The sequence below is a fragment of the Ailuropoda melanoleuca genome, chromosome 7 (genome assembly GCF_002007445.2).
Source record: "Ailuropoda melanoleuca isolate Jingjing chromosome 7, ASM200744v2, whole genome shotgun sequence".
NCBI lineage: Eukaryota > Metazoa > Chordata > Mammalia > Carnivora > Ursidae > Ailuropoda > Ailuropoda melanoleuca.
Window position 1 is genome coordinate 132,279,193 of NC_048224.1, and position 20,016 is coordinate 132,299,208.

At 43.8% G+C, this 20,016-nt stretch overlaps 2 protein-coding genes across 2 annotated transcripts in view; one reads left to right on the forward strand and one right to left on the reverse strand.

Annotated features, from left to right (window-relative positions):
• The window catches only part of POGLUT2 (protein O-glucosyltransferase 2), a 12,415-nt gene extending 1,361 nt beyond the window's left edge, over positions 1 to 11,054 (reverse strand). The window contains exons 1-9 of the mRNA XM_002914846.4: positions 10,552 to 11,054; positions 8,524 to 8,729; positions 8,196 to 8,401; positions 7,747 to 7,824; positions 5,176 to 5,348; positions 4,817 to 5,054; positions 3,279 to 3,488; positions 2,509 to 2,598; positions 1,198 to 1,305 (exon numbers count right to left, since the gene is read on the reverse strand). Of these exons, the coding sequence (XP_002914892.1) occupies positions 1,198 to 1,305; positions 2,509 to 2,598; positions 3,279 to 3,488; positions 4,817 to 5,054; positions 5,176 to 5,348; positions 7,747 to 7,824; positions 8,196 to 8,401; positions 8,524 to 8,729; positions 10,552 to 10,733 (1,491 nt within the window). The 5' untranslated portion in view covers positions 10,734 to 11,054. The remainder of the gene's footprint in view (positions 1 to 1,197; positions 1,306 to 2,508; positions 2,599 to 3,278; positions 3,489 to 4,816; positions 5,055 to 5,175; positions 5,349 to 7,746; positions 7,825 to 8,195; positions 8,402 to 8,523; positions 8,730 to 10,551) is intronic.
• Positions 11,055 to 11,442: 388 nt separating this feature from the next.
• Positions 11,443 to 20,016, forward strand: part of LOC100472159 (DNA repair protein complementing XP-G cells) — an 87,541-nt gene continuing 78,967 nt past the window's right edge. Inside the window, exons 1-2 of the mRNA XM_034665456.1 lie at positions 11,443 to 11,580; positions 16,951 to 17,547. Of these exons, the coding sequence (XP_034521347.1) occupies positions 17,073 to 17,547 (475 nt within the window). The 5' untranslated portion in view covers positions 11,443 to 11,580; positions 16,951 to 17,072. The remainder of the gene's footprint in view (positions 11,581 to 16,950; positions 17,548 to 20,016) is intronic.

Below are 20,016 nucleotides of genomic sequence, written 5' to 3' on the forward strand. Positions count from 1 at the left end.
CAAATAAATAAATAAATAAATAAATAAATAAATAAATCTTTAAAAAAAAATAAAACCTCAATGTGAGACAGGCATAATAATTGCCAAATATGCCTTCTCATCTTTGGTCACAATACCACAGTTTTGAGTTTGTCCATTTAGAGACATGAGGATATTGCTTGGAATAACGTCAAGCCTGTATATCATATATGTATAAATATGGAATATATGTGTATACATAGATATATGTATATCTATGTACAATTTTATACAATGTATGTTTATTCAAACAAAAGACAAGTTCAATCAGAACCAACCTCCCCGGCCACATCATGTCTTTATACACAACCAGGCACACAGTCTGAAGATGGAGACTGGTTTTTGGTCCTAGCTTTGCTATAATCCAGCTAGATGATTCTGAGCTAAATTCTTCTTCAGGCTCAGTTTTTGTTTTTTTTTTTTAAAGATTTTTAAAATTTATGTGACAGAGAGAGAGAGACAGCCAGCAAGAGAGGGAACACAAGCGGGGGAGTGAGAGAGGAGGAAGCAGGCTCCCAGTAGGGAGCCCGATGGGGGCTCGATCCCCTAACGCCAGGATCACGTGCCCTGAGGGGAAGGCAGCCGCCTAAGGACTGAGCCACCCAGGCGCTCCCAGGCTCAGTTTTTTAACCATAAAATGAAGGCATTTACTGAGTGACCCCTAAGGTCCGTTTTAGACTTACAAATCTATGTGACTCTGCCCTTTATAAATGAAAATCAGTATGCGCTGGTATCAACAGAGATTGCTTCTTAAATGAATCACCTGATAACATGAACAATCATGGTTATATATTTTTTTTCATCTCTAAACTGAGGTAATGAGCTTGGCCAAACCTATCTCACCAGACGCATGTGAAAATACTTTTCAAACTGTAAACATCTATTCAAATGCCATGGGATCTGAATTCTCATGTTAAAAAAAAGGCTTTCCTCCACTTGGCTGGGGTTGGGTGGGGGGGGGGCAGAGGCAGGGCTCCTGGGTCTTCTCTCTTATCTACATGTCAGCAACGCCCTTTCTTCAGCCTGCTTGTCCATGGCATCTGCCTCTCTGGTGGGCTGAATTGCATAGAGGCCCCCAGAGGAGCTCAAATTCTTGCTGTCTGACTGAAGGATTAAAGGAACAAATGAGGACTTGGAACAGCACTAGTTCTTACTCTGATGTTGGCCAGTTCTGGTTACCTTTTTCCTGTGGCAGGTGCAAGGAAAGAGGTCATCCTCAGTCTGTGGTTCCACCCTCTTCATGCCCTCTCGGATTTGGGGCTCACTCACTTGCAGACTGGCATATTCCTGTGTAAGCAACAATTCAAAAGCATTCCTTATGTCACTTAAAGTACATTTACCAAATTAGATATGCTAAAATTTGCTAGAATATGGTCCTTTTAGCCCATATGTGACAAGTTGTGATAAGCAAAATTCTTCATACTCCCCTTAAACACCCAACAGAGCTTCTGAGAGGTGGCTGTCCTTTGGACACTGGCTGCCTATTGCTAGTGGACCTCTCTTGATTCTATCCTTTATTTATGTGACTTGTAGGGTTTTGGTTTTACCACCATCTGCCTTGAAGTGAAAATAATTGTGCACACGATCTCCCCTAGACTGGGAATTTGAGGATAGAGCAGATCCCCACCATGGCCCGCACAGCCTGGGCCACCGTCTTCATTTATAATGTGCTTGCCCTGGTTAGGCTCCAGGCTGGGCGGTGATGCTCTAGCAAATGCAATCTGAATGAATGAATTGTTTGAACACAACCCCGTGGAGCTTTAGGAATTCAGACAGTAAATCCCGTGATCCTTCAGTGTACACACTTCACCCTCCCCAGCCCTGCACCATCCCCTGGGAAGGTGACAAAGGGGGAGAAGCCAGTGCACACCAGAAACAGACCGACTTTGTTCTGTAGCAGAGTCTAAGATTTGGGGCTCACTACCCGGATTTCTGAGAATAAAACAAAAATCTTAATTTAGATCTACTCGTATTATTAGCAAATTATGTGTTTACTACTGTATTTTTTAAAAAACATCCTTTTAAATGATCAGATATACTTTGATTATAATCCCTAAATGCTTAGGCCCATGTAAACACTTTCCAAGAGACGTCATGGCCCATATGGGGTCAGCATTATAGGTCTGAAGATACTGTGCACTGTTTAGACAAAGAACTGGTAAGGCAGCAGCAAGACTGTACAAAAAGAAGATACAGAGCCACACACAGTAACACAGTAACTTTGCAGGATCAGAGGCCAATTTCCTAACCATACAGCACAGAGTGCGAACATAAATACTTTCCTATCATGTTGTAGCATTCTCCTCTAGCTAACCTTTGGTTTTGTACTATTTTCATTACTATTTGATGTTGGTCCCTGGTTTTTGCCCATAGAAGTGTATATATATCTCCTTATATTAATATACTTTAAGAAATTATTAAGTGAAATATTATTTGCTGCTAACATGTCCAATTACAAATTGTATGTCTATTCTCTTAGAAAATACTGACCTGGAAAAGTTTAAAATAATAACAGAATATGTCATCACCCATGAGATTATTTCTTGCAAATTCCTGTCCTGCTTTTGCTATCTTCTTTGCCTGTGGGAACAATGACAACAGAAGCCTTTAATGGAACATATTTTTTTCCCATGCAGACATATGCAAACTGATCTTCAGAGCACATGGATAGTGGGACAATGGCAGGAGGAATATCTTTGAGGGTAGTCTTACGTGGTAAAGGGAACATTTAAGGGGGTATGCTCAGATGAAAGGGAGGTTTTTTTTTTTAGACTTGAAAGTTTGAGGAATCATACTGGACTTTCTAGAATTAAGAGAGGGCACATGTTAAATGGAGTAACAATGACTTTGTAAAGTAAATGCAAGACAAAGTTTGATGCACTGCCGTAACAATTCTCAGCAATTCGTTTGAAGTTTACTTCATGCAATCCCGCCTTTTAATGTACAACAATTAGTTTTTCTTCCTGCCGGACCTGCCATCTCAATTTCCATGCTGCTAGCAGAGATGAGGCAGTGCTTGGGGCTCTGATCAACCTGACCAAAAGGGACAGCATACTCGAGGCCAACCTTTAGCTTTTCGTTTCACGTGCAGAATGGACAGTGACTCCAAGCCCAGACACCTGTGTTCACCCCGAGGGGGGCTGATGTGCTGCCATGGGGACTTGGTGTCCCACTTACAGGTAAGGGTCTCTCTCTGAGCATCCTGAATGCTTTTCAGGGACACGACATTTACAATGAACCCCTGATATTGGGGTCCTTACCTCTTCATCATGATCTTTTGCCCATTTGAGTTTTTCTAGGAGATCACTCAGGTTGCTTTTGACGGGAATGTAGTGTTTCCAGGGCTGCAGCTCATTGTAAAAGTGCTCGTAGTAGATGGAGTCCTGCTTTAGGACAACACTATCACCGACTAGGAGGTATGGCAGGCGATACGCGGCGACAGTGCCATCGATGTTTATTTGATACTTATGCTGCAAGACAGCGGTAAAATAAAAGCCGTCATTAAATGGCCTTTCTCCACTCTTTATTCTCCTCCTCCTTCCGCACTGAAAGCCTCATCATTGTCAGGGGCAAACTGGCCAGATTTTGCCCTCTGCCTCTGCCATGGAGTATATGCTATCCTAGAACACCTGACCTAGCGCTGAAGGCTTATTGCCATGCTCTCCTAAATTTCACAAAGAGGTCACGAGTCTAACGTTACAGCAGACAGTAAAAGAACAAGACTGCTGTCCTAGGAAAGGTAGATTTATTGTGACTTTGTAATCTCTCTACTGCTTTACTGATCACATGTGAGCACCTAACGATGGCAGCCTATGCCATTCTAACCATACCTTTTAAACACCAGATGGCTACACAAGTCTTGAGAAGAAATTAACAAGCTCTGGGGCAAGAGCATTTATGAATAAAAATATTCATAGAGCTGTGATAATCACTTCGTCTTTAGTTGTAGCAAATTCAACAGGTAGGAATAAAGCAAAGGCATGACAGAAAACCCTCTAAGGAGGGATGGCTGATAAGAGCTCTCCTTGGTTCTGTAACCATTTCTTTCAAAGGTCTTTGTGATATGCATATGGAGGAAACACTGACATTTCAACTTAGGCATTATGGAGGTCTACCTGCTGCCACGGAACCCATCAAAAGAATCAAAAGAAAACTTGGCTGTCTACAGCACAGAGAGAGCTTGCTAATCACTTGCCTTCCCGCATACAGAGGACAGGTGACTACATTTGTCCACCTTTCATTCCATGACATGGGTCTTCAGAAACCACTTAGTGGTTTGGAGAACAGGGCAGTGTCCCACTGCCCAGAAGAAGGAGTTAGAAAAAGGATCCATCCTCAGGAAACATAAGTGATCCACATCTTAGATACAGAAAGCTCTCCCTAATCCTTAGAATTCCCAGGCAATCATTTGGATGGGTTTCAAGATATTTCCCCATCAGAAACTCTGATAAGAGACACCTGGTTTATATCTTCTTTAGTCTGTCGCGATGCTCTGGAAGAAGTATTTGTAAAATCACATACATATATTTAACAATAAGAAGGATTTGGAGCTGAAATGTGCTTACCTTGAGGGTCAGTTGGGGAAAAAATTCTAGCTCTACCCAGGCCCCAAGTTCCCTTGATGCATTATTTGTACAACCCATATTGCCAAAGCAGTTCCTGGGGCCTCATGCCTTGATGTTCACCAAATTTTGTGCCCACCTCTCTCAGCCCCCTATAGTTTATAGGCCTTAGTTTCCCTCCCCCAAATGAAGACATTTGGGAAAACAAAAAGGATTGGACACAACTGATGTCATACCTTGAAGAAATCAAAAAATGAAATGTGTTTCACAATAGGACCATACAGGCTTTCATCATGTTTAAAGAAGAAGAAGTTGGTGAAGGCAGCGTCTATGAGTTCTGGGTGTTTCCTGCTGAGCTGAACCAGCTCCAGCCTCTCTCTGCGGCTGTCACGCCCTCTCCAGACTGCGGTGGAGTTCTTGCTTTCCCAGGGAGGACCCGTGTTAGCTTGCACAGACATCATGTCCAGACTTACTCTGGAAGACAGAAAGTACCACAGATTTTCCTCCCAAACCATCACAGCACAAAGGTGGCTGAGAAAGAATTCAGCAAGGAAAGAAAACCAAGGCTCTGGGTCATCTTAGACCCGTCTCTCACCGGCCCATGGTTTCTAGAACAGAGTCAGTCAAGTCGTACGTAGGCATCACGATATCCTTGGAATCCGTGGAACCACACCAGGAAAAGATCGGATGGATGTGTGAGCTGGATTTCTTTTTTTCCAAAGGCCAGTCTCCCAAATTAACAAAAAACTCCACATCTGGCATCTTCACCTGGAAACAAAGTCAAGAGCTAATTTATATTAGCTGCAGTGGGTAATACCTTATGTGGATCAATGTGTGGGAAGAGGCAGCCCCGTGCATGCAGTCTTTCCACCCCAGCTTGGCCACATAACACTTCTTTACCAAGACATAGAGCCCTTGAAGTCTGGGCTGGGCTCACCTCCTCGTGAGCGGATGTACTTCTTGTTCTGCTTAAGCGCCGTGTCCACCGCCCTCAGGCTGCCCGGCTTGCTGTATTTCAGACCTCACAGGGAGGGGGTCAGGGAGCTTCTACTGAAGCAGGAAGTGAGGTGCTTGCAGTCACAGGGTAAGGGAGGTCCGGGGGTGGGGCGGGGGAAGCAGATCTGCAGGCCCAGAGGGACCGCCACATAGCAAGGGACTGGATCTTGTTCCCTCTCCTCTGCTGTAAGTAGGCGCTACAGCCCTTGAGGCTGGTATGCGTGCTGTCTGTCCTCAGCAACCTCGAATCCCACTCAGTTTTCTTCCTTGGGTGGCATTTAACTGCTTTTTCACTTTGGCCAGATGCACATAATATCCTATCCTGCAGCACAGCCAGACCACCCAGTGAGTGGTGAAACACAATACAAATTAGAAATTGTAGGGCACCTGGGTGGCTCAGTTGGTTAAGCGTCTGCCTTTGGCTTAGATCATGATCCCAGGGTCCTGGGATAGAGTCTCATGTCAGGCTCCCTGCTCAGTGGGGAGTCTGCTTCTCCCTCTACCCTTCCCCCTGCTTGTGATCTCTCTCTCTCTCTCAAATAAATAAATGTCTTTTTTTTAAATAAATAAATGTCTTAAAAAAGATTAGAAATTGTACCAAATGAAATACCAACTTTACCAGCTTCTGGTGATGATAATTAGACTAATTTGAATAGTGGATAATTTTTCAGAATATTGTCATACATAAGCATACCAGGTTTCCTTCCCGTAACATGCAAATTGGCCAATAGACTAGCTTCAAAAAGAGATGAAATGACAAAGGTAATCTCAGCTCTAATGCTGCCAAGAGACTCTAGGATGGTCAGAGACAGAAAGGGAATTGCTGGAACACAATTACAGCACAAAGCACTGGGAATCTAACCCTAGTTCCCAGTTGTTGAGCCAGATGTGCCCATTTAAGAAATACACCCCCCCCATCCAGATACTAGGGGGACTAGAATCTTAACTCTGGAAGCCTAATACCAAAGCCAGCACTAGGGATTTCCAAGCTAGACCACCTCTACTGACAAGTGGCACAAATGTGTTCAAATAACCTGTTTTTTTCTTTTCTTCTTCGTTTTTTTTTTTTTTAAATCAAGCCACAGGTAAATGGGATATTATAAAACAAGACATATTTTTTTAAGGCAAGAACTGTTTTGGTCAGTCTGAGAAACATCTTGAGAAACTGGAGTCCTGAAGAGCAGTCTTATTGTTCTAAGGAATGACACAGATGAGCAAGGAAAACTTGCCGGCATCTGATGTCTAAGCTGAAGGAGGCAGAATACAGATGCTTTGTAGCTGCCTATGTTCAGAATAAACTCACTATAAGTGCTCTGCAAGCTTGAGAAGGTACTGTGATTTTCCATGAGCAATTCAATCAAGATATAGACACAGATTATCCAATAAATTGTTATTAAGCAATCGGTAACTGTGGGTATAGTTTTTCCTATCAGCCAGTTTACTGTCACTGTGAGGTACTCCACTCTAACCCTGTGAAAAGCATATTATACCAAGGAACAGATTCAGCATACAGCAAGCCTTCTCTGGGCTCAAAGTAGGTTTAGTGCTAAAACAATTTTATTCTAAGACATTTTCCCTTCTAGGGTATTGTTGTGGGTTGAAATCTGTCCCCCCAAAAGATAAGCTGAAGTACAAAACCCTCGTATCTCAGAATGACTTTATTTGGAAAAAGGGTTGTTGCAGATATAATTAGTTAAGCTGAGGTCATACTGGAGTAGGGCGGGCCCTGATCCAATATGACTTGTGTCTTTACCAGAACAGAAGCGAGAGAGACACACAGGGGGAGCCGTGTGATGAGGGGCAGAGGCTGGAGTGAGGTGGCTGCAAGCCAAGGAGCACCAATGATGACCAGCAGGCCACCAGAAACAGGGAGAGGAAGGAAGGATCCTCCCCTACGGGTCTCTGGGGGTTGGGGGCAGGGGCATATGGCCCTGCTGACACCTTGTTCTCAGACTTGTAGCCTCCAGAACCATGAGCAAACATTTCTGTTGCTTTATGCCACCAAGTTTGTAGGAAATGCACACAGTTATCCTATGTGACATAAAACTTCAGAATAGTATTATACAAAGGTTCCAGAATAGAACACCACTGATGTTGTTATTTTTAAAAATTATATCGTAAAACCTGGGCTGAAACTGTCTATTACACCTAAGAGAAAAGAAATACTTACTTTTCTAGTCAAAGAAAGTAGTATGGCATCCATGAAAATTCGAAAACCTACGTGTTCACCATGAGTCTTGATATAAACCTGAAAGAGAATCGAACATTTATGCAATTAATCTAGAAACTGTTTTTCCATCAACCTTATTTCCATTTTGTTTATTATGTTAATCTAAAAGTACTGGCAGATTTCACTGAGGTAAAGCTTATCACAATGATCCTCAGAATGATATATATATATATATATTTATTTATTTATTTCTAAGTAATCCCTACACACAATGTGGGGCTTGAACCCACAACCCCAAGACCAAGAGTCGCATGCTCCATGGACTGAACCAGCCAGGCATTCCAAAGAATGATTTTTAATAAAACTCTGTAGCTACTTAGAGCCAAATGGTCAGAACAAACAAACAAAAAAATCACTAAGGCAAACAAGCAAACCATCACAAATTGTACCTTGTTATCCTTCAAGGTGTAATGACATAAGCTTTGTCTTTGTCCAAATCTTTTTGGGATTTCTTCTGAAATCTTTTCTGGATCAACAGCAGGGAAATGTGCCAGATCTCTCTGAATCTGGGTAATGGTTGCTGGGCAGTTCATTTCCCGTAACCAGGCTGTACTATCTTCCAAAGGACAGTCACAGTTTTCATGGTAAACCGGCCCTAATTACATACAAGTAACAAAATATCACAGTAACAATTTTACTCAGTGTTCAAAACATCTAAGAAATACCCATTATATGGCTTTATAAATACTGTTGTTTTAAAAGTATGTTACAAATTACCTTTTAAAATATATGGAGATTTGGCAACATGTTGACCTTGGAATTTAACTTCTACCTTCAGATTTTTGTAGCTTGCATACATTCTGTATCTTACAATGAAGGACCCATCCTTTCGGTCTAAAACCTGGACTCCAACTCTAGTGAACTGCTCTTCCGGTGCCGAGATTTTAATTTGGAACACCTTTTCACCTGGAGAAGATGTGAACCTGCCATGGGAAGAACAGCAGGACATAAAGATTATTTCAAGGCACAAATGCACAAAGATTATGCTCTCCAGTCTGTGAGCCTTACTGTTTTCCTCCATACTCTCCCCCTAACATACATGTTTGCTGCTTCTCTCATATGCTCATAGTACCAGAATGAATGTGATAGATCAGAGATTTAAAAAAAGAAACAGAGGATGACAAATCTCCACAATAATATAAACATTTCATTAGAAAATTGCAAGGGAATATGTAAAGACTACATATTTACATAAACATAGAACCCACTTATGCATTCTATATATAAAAATATTCTTAACAACCTACTATTTATTTCATGCACCTAGAAATTTGCCTCTAAAGATAATGACTTTTTGAAAAATTTCTCTCAATCATTCTTTAAAGAGCAGTATTATAAATCATGTTCAGCCGTGGGCAAAAGCCAGTAGGTTGTGTATCATCTAAGTGACACTGTAAAAAAGTCTTTTTTTTTTCTTTTTTAAGTGAGTGCTCTCTCTCTATAATGATTTTTTTTTTTAAAAGATTTTATTTGTCAGAACACAGGCAGGGGGAGTGGCAGGCAGAGGGAGAAGCAGACTCCCCACTGAGCAAGGAGCCCGATGTTGGTACTTGATTTCAGGACAGGATCATGACCTGAGCTGAAGGCAGACACTTTTTTTTTTTTTTAAGATTTTATTTATTTATTTAACAGAGAAAGAGAGAGTACAATCAGGGGGAGCAGGAGTGGGAGAAGCTGAGCAGGGAGCCTGATGCGGGGCTCGATCCCAGGACTCTGGGATCAGGACCTGAGCCAAAGGCAGACACTTAACCAACTCAGCCACCCAGGCACCCTGCTATGAAGATTTTTAAGATGGTATTTAGTTCCCCCAATTGTTATAACCAAGTGACAAAATTGATAACGCGCCCCCCCCCCCACTTTGGAAAACTTCTTGGAAGTTTTTCTTAAAATACCCAAGATTTTTTTTTTTCCTACAAAATATACATGGTCAGCATCTACCAATAAAAAAAGACAATCATTTCAGGATTATATTAATTCTTAAACTAAGTTTCGTTACCATTTTAATTGTTGGAATTCAATGGAATGAAATAATGTTCGTTACAAACCCTTAGGAGATTCACACTTTGATACTTTCCCTCCCAACTGTAAAGTTTCAAATAGTGCTTCATTTTTCTTTCTGAGTTTCAAAACATGCTTACCTGCAGATGTCTCCCTGAAAACAGAGAGCAACACCAGAGAAAGATGAACCAACCAAGTTTTTAATAACTGGGTTTACATTCCTTACAACAGCTTATGCAAAAGTAGGCGGAAATAGTACTTCCAGCAAAGTGCAGGGGCTTTGTCTCTCCAATCCTGTGTTGAGTTCCTATCAAAATAGCCAGAAGAAGGGCGCCTGAGTGGCTCAGTTGTTAAGCTTCTGCCTTCGGTTCAGGGCGTGATCCCGGCATTCTGGGTTTGAGCCCCACATCAGGCTCCACCGCTGGAAGCCTATTTCGTCCTCTCCCATTCCCCCTGCTTGTGTTCCCTCTCTCTCTGGCTGTCTCTATCTCTGTCAAATAAATAAATAAATAAATAAAATCTTAAAAAAAAATAGCCAGAAGAAGAGCTAATCTGGAATTATTTCTAAGGAGAAAAATTGATTGGAATGGGGAAAGACTGTTACAACCAGATGTGGGTAGCATCCAAATATCCTGGAATTTCAACTGCTGTGGAAAAAACGAGTTCTTGGGCGGATAAAACTTAAAGGGAGAAACAGTACATTTTAACTGCATTCCAAAAGAGTTAGGGAGCCGTTTCTCGACTTACTTATTTCCTGATGTATCCACCGCCTGAATGTAGAAATAGCGTGCGGGAAGGACGACAGCTGCCTTTAGCCCGGGTCCCCATACTTCGCTCTTCTCTGGACTCAGTCGCCTCTCTCCGCCGGTCTCGGCAAGTGCTGGCACTGTCCCCAGAAAGAAGCAGTAAAGCAACAAAATGCTGAACATTTACAAGACCGACTCTCAAAATGATCCACGGATAAACGAAGTGTAAGAGGTGGTCGGAACCAGCCGCGCCTTGGGCAGGGGCAAGTTGGCGGATCACAGCAGCAAACACGACTCCAAAAGGTGTCCCTTGCTGTGCAGGGCAGGCGCGCGGGTCTCCACTTTTCCCCCAGGAAAACCACAGGCGGAGCGCTGGCTTTCCCAGCTGAACGATGCCAGTCGTTTTGCTCAATCGAGCAGGAACCACGCTACTCCTCTTTCTCGGGACAAAGATAAACTTATGTTGCTCCTGCAACTGGAGCATCATTGGGGGCGAATCGGTCTCAGGTTCCAGCCCAAGGTGCTGGGCGAGGGGATTGGCCCGGGTGGCGGCCGGGCTGAGTAAGGCCTTTTCCGAGTGGATGGCGCCGTGGCGTCCGTGCTCAAAGGCTTCCTGGGACATGTAGTTCGCGACAGGACTAGCGGAAATCCTGCCGGGTTTTACCACCTCTCACTCATTTATTTACTTGGCGGTCACCGCTCTGAGAGAACAGTTATATACTAGATGCCCAAATAGAGTGGCATGCGGGGACACAGCTAAGATTTAAAAAAAAAATTGTCACCATATCCTTCTCACGTGCAGAGGGCAGGTATAAAACGTTGAAAGGAAGGTGTTGTCAATGGTATCTGACAACTGGTCGCCGGGCACAGCCGTCCAGGGCGCTGTCCCCGCGCGCTCCAATGGGACGAGAGACGCCGGCCCCAGGGTAACCGGAGACGCGTCGCGGGCCGCGCGCGGGAAGCTGTGATCCGGGTCCGGTGCCCGCTCTGCGGCGGCCGCAGCGAATCGACCCCGCCGGACAGGCCAGAGGTATCCGAGGCTGTGGGTAGGTGGGGGGGTGGCGGCCCGCTACGGTGCGCCCAGGGCGCGGGGCCCTCCACCTGGCATCCGCGCGCCGCCGGCCGGGCCTGCTGCCGCCCGCCCGCTAGGGACGCTGCCTATGCTGCCTGGGTGGCCAGGGGCCACCGCCTCTCCCGAGCCCCGGGGCCGTCTGAGTGGAGGCCGCCGCATCCGTACCCGTCCTCCTCCCGGGAAAAAGTGGGGTGAAGAGCTGGTCCGCAAGATGGAGGAAGTGTTAGTGAGACAAGGCACGAGTGCTCTCGGGAACAAAGCCTGATTTGGAGATGCCAGCGTGGATACTGGTGGCTCCTGCCCAGCGCGGGTGTCCGCGCCACGCAAGGCAGGGCCTGGCCCGGAGCGTGCGGTGGCCGTCCCTTCTTCCCCGTTTAACCGCTCCGCGGCCAGATGGTCGCCAGGAGGGGTCACGGTCAGCTCCGGAATTGGACCCAGAGCCTCCTGCTCTCCCTCCCTCTAATCTTTGGACCCTTGCCAGCTGCCCCGAAAACCCAGAGGGGCCGGGTGGCTCCGCTGGCCAAAGCTGCCCTGGGTGGAGGCCCAGGAGGGGCTTTTCTGTTTTCTATTTTTTGCAATTGTCGTGAGTATTGACCTCAACTGGTGCATTCAAAGCTCGAATCGGCCGCTCCTCCTTGGCCCGGGGGCAGTAACTGCCCGCGTCCCACCCGCCCTCGAGCCTCGGGCGCAGGGAGCGTCCCCCAGCCCCGGGCTATTTGGAGGTGGTCACTCCACCAGCCTCCGCCCGCTCCCTCTAGCGGCCAACTCTGGCTTCCGGCCTGGGAGGGAGGGGGACGGAGGGGTCCGGAGGCCTCGCTGCGGGGGACTGGGACCGGGGGACGCCCGGCCCCGGGGAGCGCTCCTGGGCGGTGGAGGCCGCGGGAGCCGTGCACGCAGAGAGCGCGGCCTCACTCCTCCGCTCCTCACCACACATCGGCTCGGCGCGGCGGGGATCGGCCTGCGAGACTGTCGCCTCGGTCCCGGCGGCTTCTGAGCCCGGCGGCGCCGCGAGCTTCGCAGAGTAGGACGGGGGGAGCTCTGCTCGCCCGCCCGCGAGCCTGGGTTGAACGCTGCCGCGGCGCGCGGGAGAACCTGGTATCCTTCGTAGGCCGGCGGCCTCAGCCGGGGGAGGGGCTCGGGTCTGACCCGGCGAGGGGCCCCGGAGCGCGGGGGGCGGACACCCGGGAGAAGGACCGAGAGCTGACCCGCTGGGGCTTAGCGGGTCTGGCCCAGCCCTGGGGCGCGTATTTCACCGTCAGTAAGCCACTTCCAGGCTCCTGCGTCTCCGTGGCCTTCCATACAGAATAGAGATCATAATCGTTGTCCTATGGGGGAGCCTTTGCTGAAGACACTTCTTAAGATCTTCGTTCCCTAAGCAAACGTGATATTTAAAAATACGGATTGAAAATACAACGCAAAAAGAATGTAGGCTAGGCGATGAATATTGACCTTAAAAAATGGAATGTTTATTTTACAGAACAATTCGTTCCAGTGACTTTTAAAAATCGTTACTCTAGCGGCGCATTTTATAAAATGTTGTTCACTCACAGTTAAACAGTACTTCTGTTGCTTGTGCTGTGGTCGTAAGAATACATCCTTAAATTGAGCCTTAGGTCCTGCAATCAATCTTTGTAAAGTCTTAATACAGCATCGCCTGTCTGGAAACTCAGTTCTCACAGATGAGAACCAGGGAGGAGAAAAAGAGTCCTCTTGGCTGAAAGTCCAGATCCTGATTCCTAAAGCCTCTCCTAGTAAATCCTCCTGGAATCTAGGCTCCTAATCCGGGACTTAAAATAATGCCTGGAATGATGTAGGCACTTAAAAGTAACCATTTGTTAATGAGACTTTCACAAATGCCCATCTGTGAGGATAACCCTGGCAAGCCTTGTGAAAGAAAGGTACTGAGTATGTACAGCGTGACCTAGCCTAGTTTGGGGAGCAAAGAAAGAATCCCCCCAAAGTGACATTGAAGGATATGGGCAGTACAAATGGGAATTAACCAAATACAGGAGGGTGAGTAGGAAGGGGGAAGAGAGATGAGGTGGAGTTAAGTAGATCACGGGGCCAGACAAGGAGTTGGCTTTTTTCTAAGAGCAGAAGGTTTTAGGAAGGGGAGTTAAATTATCATTCATTTGTCCAAGCTTTATTTCCTAATATCTCTGCACAGGCCAGATTTGAAATGTCAACCCCAGGGCCCGGCTGGTGTTGGTGGTGGTCCCAGTGCTAGGAGTGGGGATGGAATTGGGAATGGTTTGCAAAAATAGGAACAAAAGGAGATACAAGATGGGACAAAACGTGGGAGCTGCAGGCTGTTTAGTGGAGGGACAAACTGCTCCTCTGTATCTCAGTATTTCTTGAGGCTACAATTCCAACATAATACAGTAATTGCTGTCTCTAATGATTCTGTTATCAGTAATAACTTGCACTCAGTACACTTGTGGGAAAGCCTGGGGACGTGATAGTAACTAGCACCCTTAGCCCCAAGGGCTCCCATTGACACGGGGAGAACAGACATGCATCTGACAGAGAAGAAGGAAAGAAACTCCAGCAGTGTTTGGGTCATGGGATTTGGATAATTGTCATTTTCTGTATAATATCTTGGTATTTCACAATATTTTTCTATCATTTGTTTTACTTCTCTGATAAAAACCTAGAAATATCACACTATTTTTGAAAGAAAAATTCCATAAACAAGGTTCAAATGAGGACGTTTTTAGACCACTGTTGGCTTTTATTGACAATCAATATAAAATATGTCCTTCCGTTGACGATCTTCACTTTTTTTTTGAAGCGCAACCAAAGAGATCCTTCTTGTTCAGTGACCGTTATTTAAAAGCAAACAAACTCCAAACACAAACAAAACGAGGCTGTTAAACTTTTTATTAGCCAAGTACTATGTTCTTTCTTGTCTTTAGCTTCCAGAAAGCTCAGCCCTACCTTTTTTTTTTTTTGCTCAAATGCACTCATTTCCTTTTGCCTTTGTTTTTGATAAGCATATTCTATCTGTGTTCCAAATCAAGCATCCTTCATCCCTACTCTGCCGCACAGAAGTTGGGCCGTGGGCACAATTCCATTAAATCTGAGGAAGGAAGCTCTGGCGAGTAGAAGCTAAGCTTGAGCTGAAGAGATAAGGGTAGTGCCTGGAGCATTTCTCTCTCCCTCCTCTACCCCCTCCCCTCCCCCACCCCTAGACTGACTCCAGCACCCTTGGGTCACCACCCCTTACCGGGACCTGTGCTCTTTTTCACGCCTCACCTACCACAACCCACCCATACAGCCCCAACGCCACAAATAACACCTACCCCTGCCCACCACGCTGACTCTTAGAGAAAGACACGAGGGTCACAGATCAGTAGAAAATTCTCTGTGAGGTTCCTCTGTTAAGAGTCGGAGAAACCGACTCCTCAGAAAAGCCCAGTTTGGTCTGTGTGACCTGAGGCACTGACCTTCTCTTTGCATCTTCCTCCAACGTCACCATGACGCCAGGAGATGAGGAAGAAGGAGAAGGCATAAAAGCTTCCGGTCTAGAGATCCGCTACAAGCAGTCCTAGGATTTCTTAAAAAGGTTCCGAAATAATACCAATGGGAGTTTCCGTCTTCGGTGGTGAAGCTCTAGCCAAACCGACCTTCCTGCAAAGAACTCTAAACTCTGCACCCATTACTAGAAAAATTACTACCTGAAGGTTTGAATTGAGGGAAAGCATTCCTTAAAAATAAAGAAAGTGGAATCTTTTCTAGGATATGTGGAGTCCTCCTTGTAGTGAGCTCTGTTGCCTGAAATTACATGAAGGACAGGCATTACCTTTACTGGTTTCTCCTCACAGACTTGAGCGATCATGGCTCTTGCGGCCATCAGTCTTCTGTTATTTCTTATTGCCATAGTGGTTTTTGTCATTCAGTATTTGTATGATGGGTTTTGTAGAATCATTTTTCGGTAACTTATGAAAATTATTCTCATTTCTAGTTTTTTAAATAAGTGAATGGGCAGAGATATTAACTAGTGAAGATCAAACTGGTCACCCGGGGTGGGTTGTGTCTCTCGAGCCACGTCTCTAGAGCCCTGAGAAGTGGACACACTCAGCCCAGCACCTGCAACGAGGACCCTCCTCTCCCACCTGTAGTGGGGTGACTCATCAAGGTCTTGCTTTTGTCTAAATCTTCACCTTCCTCAAATGCCCTTGGTTGCTTTTTGAGCTGTTCTCTGTGTTCTTCTCCAAAGGAATTGGTGTAGACTTGAAAATCGGTTTTTCCTGAGACTGATCAGAAGTTAGTGACTACTAACTATAATTGATTCTGGTGATGAATGCACAGCTTTGTTGAGATGAAATTCACACACCATACAATTCACCTGTTTAAAATGTCCAATTCAGTAGCTTTTAGTATATTCACAAAGTTGTGCTTTCATCACCTCAATCAATTATAAAATACGTTTATTACTCCAAAAAGAAACCCCATTATCCCCAACCTCCTCCTCCCTCCCAGCCTTAGGTAACCCATTAATCTAATTTCTGTTACTAGAGACTTGCCTATTTTACATTTCATATAAATGGAATCATACACTATTAGGCTCTGTCATGACTGGCTTTATTCATTTAGCATAAAGCTTTCAAGGCTCATTCATGTTGTAGCATGGGTCAGGGCTTCATTTATTATTATTGCCCCAAAATACCCCATTGAATGGATATACTGCATTTTATTTATTTTATTTATCCATTCATCAACTAATGGATTGTTTCTCCTTTTTGGCTATTATAAATAATGCTGCTATGAACATTTGTGTGGATATATGCTTCATTCCTCTTAGATGTATACCTTGAGTGAAATTGCTTGATCATATGGCAGCTGTGCATGTTTGAGGAACTGTTTTCCAAAGTGACTGGACCATTTTGCATTTCCATCAGAAGGGTATGAGGGTTCCAGTTTTTCCACATCCTCAACGGTCCTTTTTATTAGCTGTATTTTTGATTAGAACCATCCTGCTGGGTGTGACATAGTATCTTGTGGTTTTGATTTGCATTTCCATGATGATTAATGATGTTGAGCATCTTTTCGTGTGTTTATTGGCCATTTCTACACTGTCTTTGGGGAAATGACTATTCAGATATTTTGCCCATTTTTTTAATTGAATTCTTTTTTGTTACTATAAAGCATTATTGTAAAATAATTTTTTAATAAGACACATGGCCAGTGATTGTGGCTGTAGGCCTATAGTAGTTGTAAAATAAATATATATTGAATGAAGGCACGTGAAACGCTTGATTCATTTTTTAGTGCCTTTGTAGTGTCTGGTGGATTGTTGATGTTTCTTTCTCCTCCCTCTTTTCTTAGGAGCCCATCCTGCAGCTTTCAAGTTTCTGTAGAATGCTGTGAACAATTGTCACAGTTGGTTTTCAAGTCATAGAAAGAGTTGCAACTTCTCCTTCGTAACAGAATTTTTATAGTTGCATTCAATGCCTAACATTGCAGAAGCAGAAAGGGCAAATGATTCTGGAAATGGTGAGCACAAATCCGAGAGAAAGTCTCCTGAAGAGAATCTACAAGGTGCTGTCCAGTCTTTCTGCGCTCGTGCCTCAGGGGCACCCTTGGGTCCCAAAGGAGATGGTCATTATCCGTGGAGCTGTCCGGTGACCCACACTCGGGAGAAAATTTATGCCATCTGTTCAGACTATGCCTTTCTCAACCAGGCAACCTCAATCTATAAAACTCCAAATTCAACCCACTCTTCTTGCCTCCCTGATAGTACTTTATCTGCTGGAAATAATCCATCAAGATACATTGGCATCCCAACGAGTACATCAGAAATCATTTACAATGAAGAAAACAGCTTGGAAAACTTATCCAATAGCCTGGGCAAGCTACCTCTCGCATGGGAAATCGATAAATCTGAATTTGATGGGGTGACCACAAATTTGAAACACAAATCAGGTAAGGAAGGAGGCTTGAATTTCACATGTGAAAATAATCAGAAAACAATAAATCTTGTTTAAGCTTGCCATTAAACACGGTTTCCTTTTATAATGATGAACAAGGAACATTGTTGTCGTGTTGTCTGTCACTGTAGTTAAAAAATAACTTTGGGCAGAGGACATTTAGTTCATGAATGGGTTACCATCGGAAACTTCACACATAGCCTGTGCATTTTGAGAGCTTTGAAAAATCTAAGAATGCTGTAAAATACAGGTATTGCAGATAAGTATATGGTAGCTTAGAAATGGTTAATGAAGTTGCTAGAATAATATACCACTGTTCTGTAGTTTTGCAGAGACATAAATTCATCTTTTCCAATTAAATGTTTGTTTTTCTTTTCTATCATATAACATTGTGGCTTTTTCTTGTTAAAATGTTTGAGCAGCCAAAGGGTCTCCAGGTACCACTGAGTAGGTCGTGTACTGCACAATTTAAGAGGGTGCTGTTCACCTCGGGTGCAGAACACAGCCTCACAATTGCAGTGCGGTGGCCCCGTGTCAGAAGCTACTGCTTTTCACTTCCTTCTTTTGAACGCAAAGTAATACAGGATTTTTATGTGGTAGGTATTCTTATGCTCATTTTATAGGTAAAGAAATTGAGGCTCAGAGGGGATAAGTTGCTTGTGGAAGGTTGATAGCTAGTAAGAGGTAGAACTAGGATCTAGGCATCTTTGACCGTTTTGTAAAACCGCCATACTTGTGCATTTGCCAGTTCAACTTGCTTCACAGAACACGTAAATTTGTAATTCTCGGCATGTTGGGAGGTTTCACTCTGTGTCTATTTTTTATGGGTGACTGGTCTATAATTTTTTGGTAGTATCTTTTTCACATGTTGGCATTAGGGCTGTGCAGGTCTCCTAAGACAGGTTGGGAAGTGATCTCTCCTGTTTTCTGAGGGCTTTTCAGAGGGGTATTAAAAATCTCTAATGGTGATTATGGAGTTGTCTTGATTCCCATTAACTCTGTCAAATTTTAGTTTGTCCGTTTTATCTAAGTGGTCGGTTTTGTTGCCCTAAAGTTATTTCTAATAGTCCTCTTTATCCTTCTAATACCTGCAGGGTCTTCAGTAATAACTCCTCTTTCATTCCTGATACTGGTCATGAATTTTCTCTCTCTCTCTCTCTCTCTTTTTTTTTTTTTCTGTCCAGGGCGCTATCAGTTTTGTTCATCTTTTCAAATAACCAACTTTTAGCTTTGTTAATTTTCTCAATTGTTTGTTTGCTATTCTGCTGATTTTTGCTTATTATTTTCTTCCTTCTACTTACTTTGGGTTTACTTTGTTCTTCAACTTTTTGATTCAAGACTTCTCCTATGAGCATTTAGTGCTTTAAATTGCTCTCTGAGTTCTGTTTTGGCCACAGCCCACGACTGTTGATACACTTTATTTTTATTATCATTTAGTGTGAAGTATTTTCTAATTTCCCTTGTGATTTCTACTTTGATATATGCATTACTGTTTAGAACTGTGCTGCTTCATTTCCAAATATTTTGGGGCTTTTGCTAAATATTGATCTTGAATTTCATCCATTGTGGACAGAGCACGTATGATCTCAGTCTTTTAGAATGGGCTGAGACTTGTTTTGGAACCCATTATACAGTCCATGTTGGTGAATGTACCATGTGCATTTGGAAAGAATGCCTGCCCGTTGTGTAGTTTTTGGCTGTAGTGTTCTATAAATATTTATTGGGTCAAAGTGTTGGAGAGTGTTGGTCACATCTTCTATGTTGCTACTTAATTTTTGTCTTGCTCTATCCATTGCCGAAAATGGGGTGTTAAAAATCAACTATGATTGCTCTCTTTTCTGCATTTAATTCTGTTGATTTTTGCTTCTGTGCAATTTGAAACGCTATTATTAGGTGCACACACAATTATGATTTTAATTTCCTCTTGTTGCATTGACCTTTTTATCCTTATGAAGTGTCCCTCATTATTCCTTGTAATATTTCTTGTTCTGAACGTGACTTTGATGTTCATCTGGCTACACCGGTGTTCTTTTGACTAGTGTTTGTGTGGCATATCCTTTTCTATCCATTTATTTTCAACTTGTATCTTTTTATATTTAAAATCCATCTCTCCTACTGAACCATAAAAAATGATGAGATTTTGCCATTTGGCACAACATGGATGGACTTAGAGGGCATTGTACTAAGTGAATAAGTCAGACAGGGATAGGCAAATACCATATGATTTCACTTATACGTGGAATCTAAAATTCCAAACTAATGAATAAACAAACAAACAAAAAGAGAATCAGACCTATATATACAGAGAACAAACTGATGGTTGCCTGGGGCGGGGGTGAGGGGACGGGCAACATGGGTCTGAAGGGGAGTGAGAGATATAGTTTCCAGTTATGGAATGAAACCTCATGGGAATAAAAGATACAGCAGAGGGAATATAGCCAGAGATTCTGTAATTGTGTTGTAT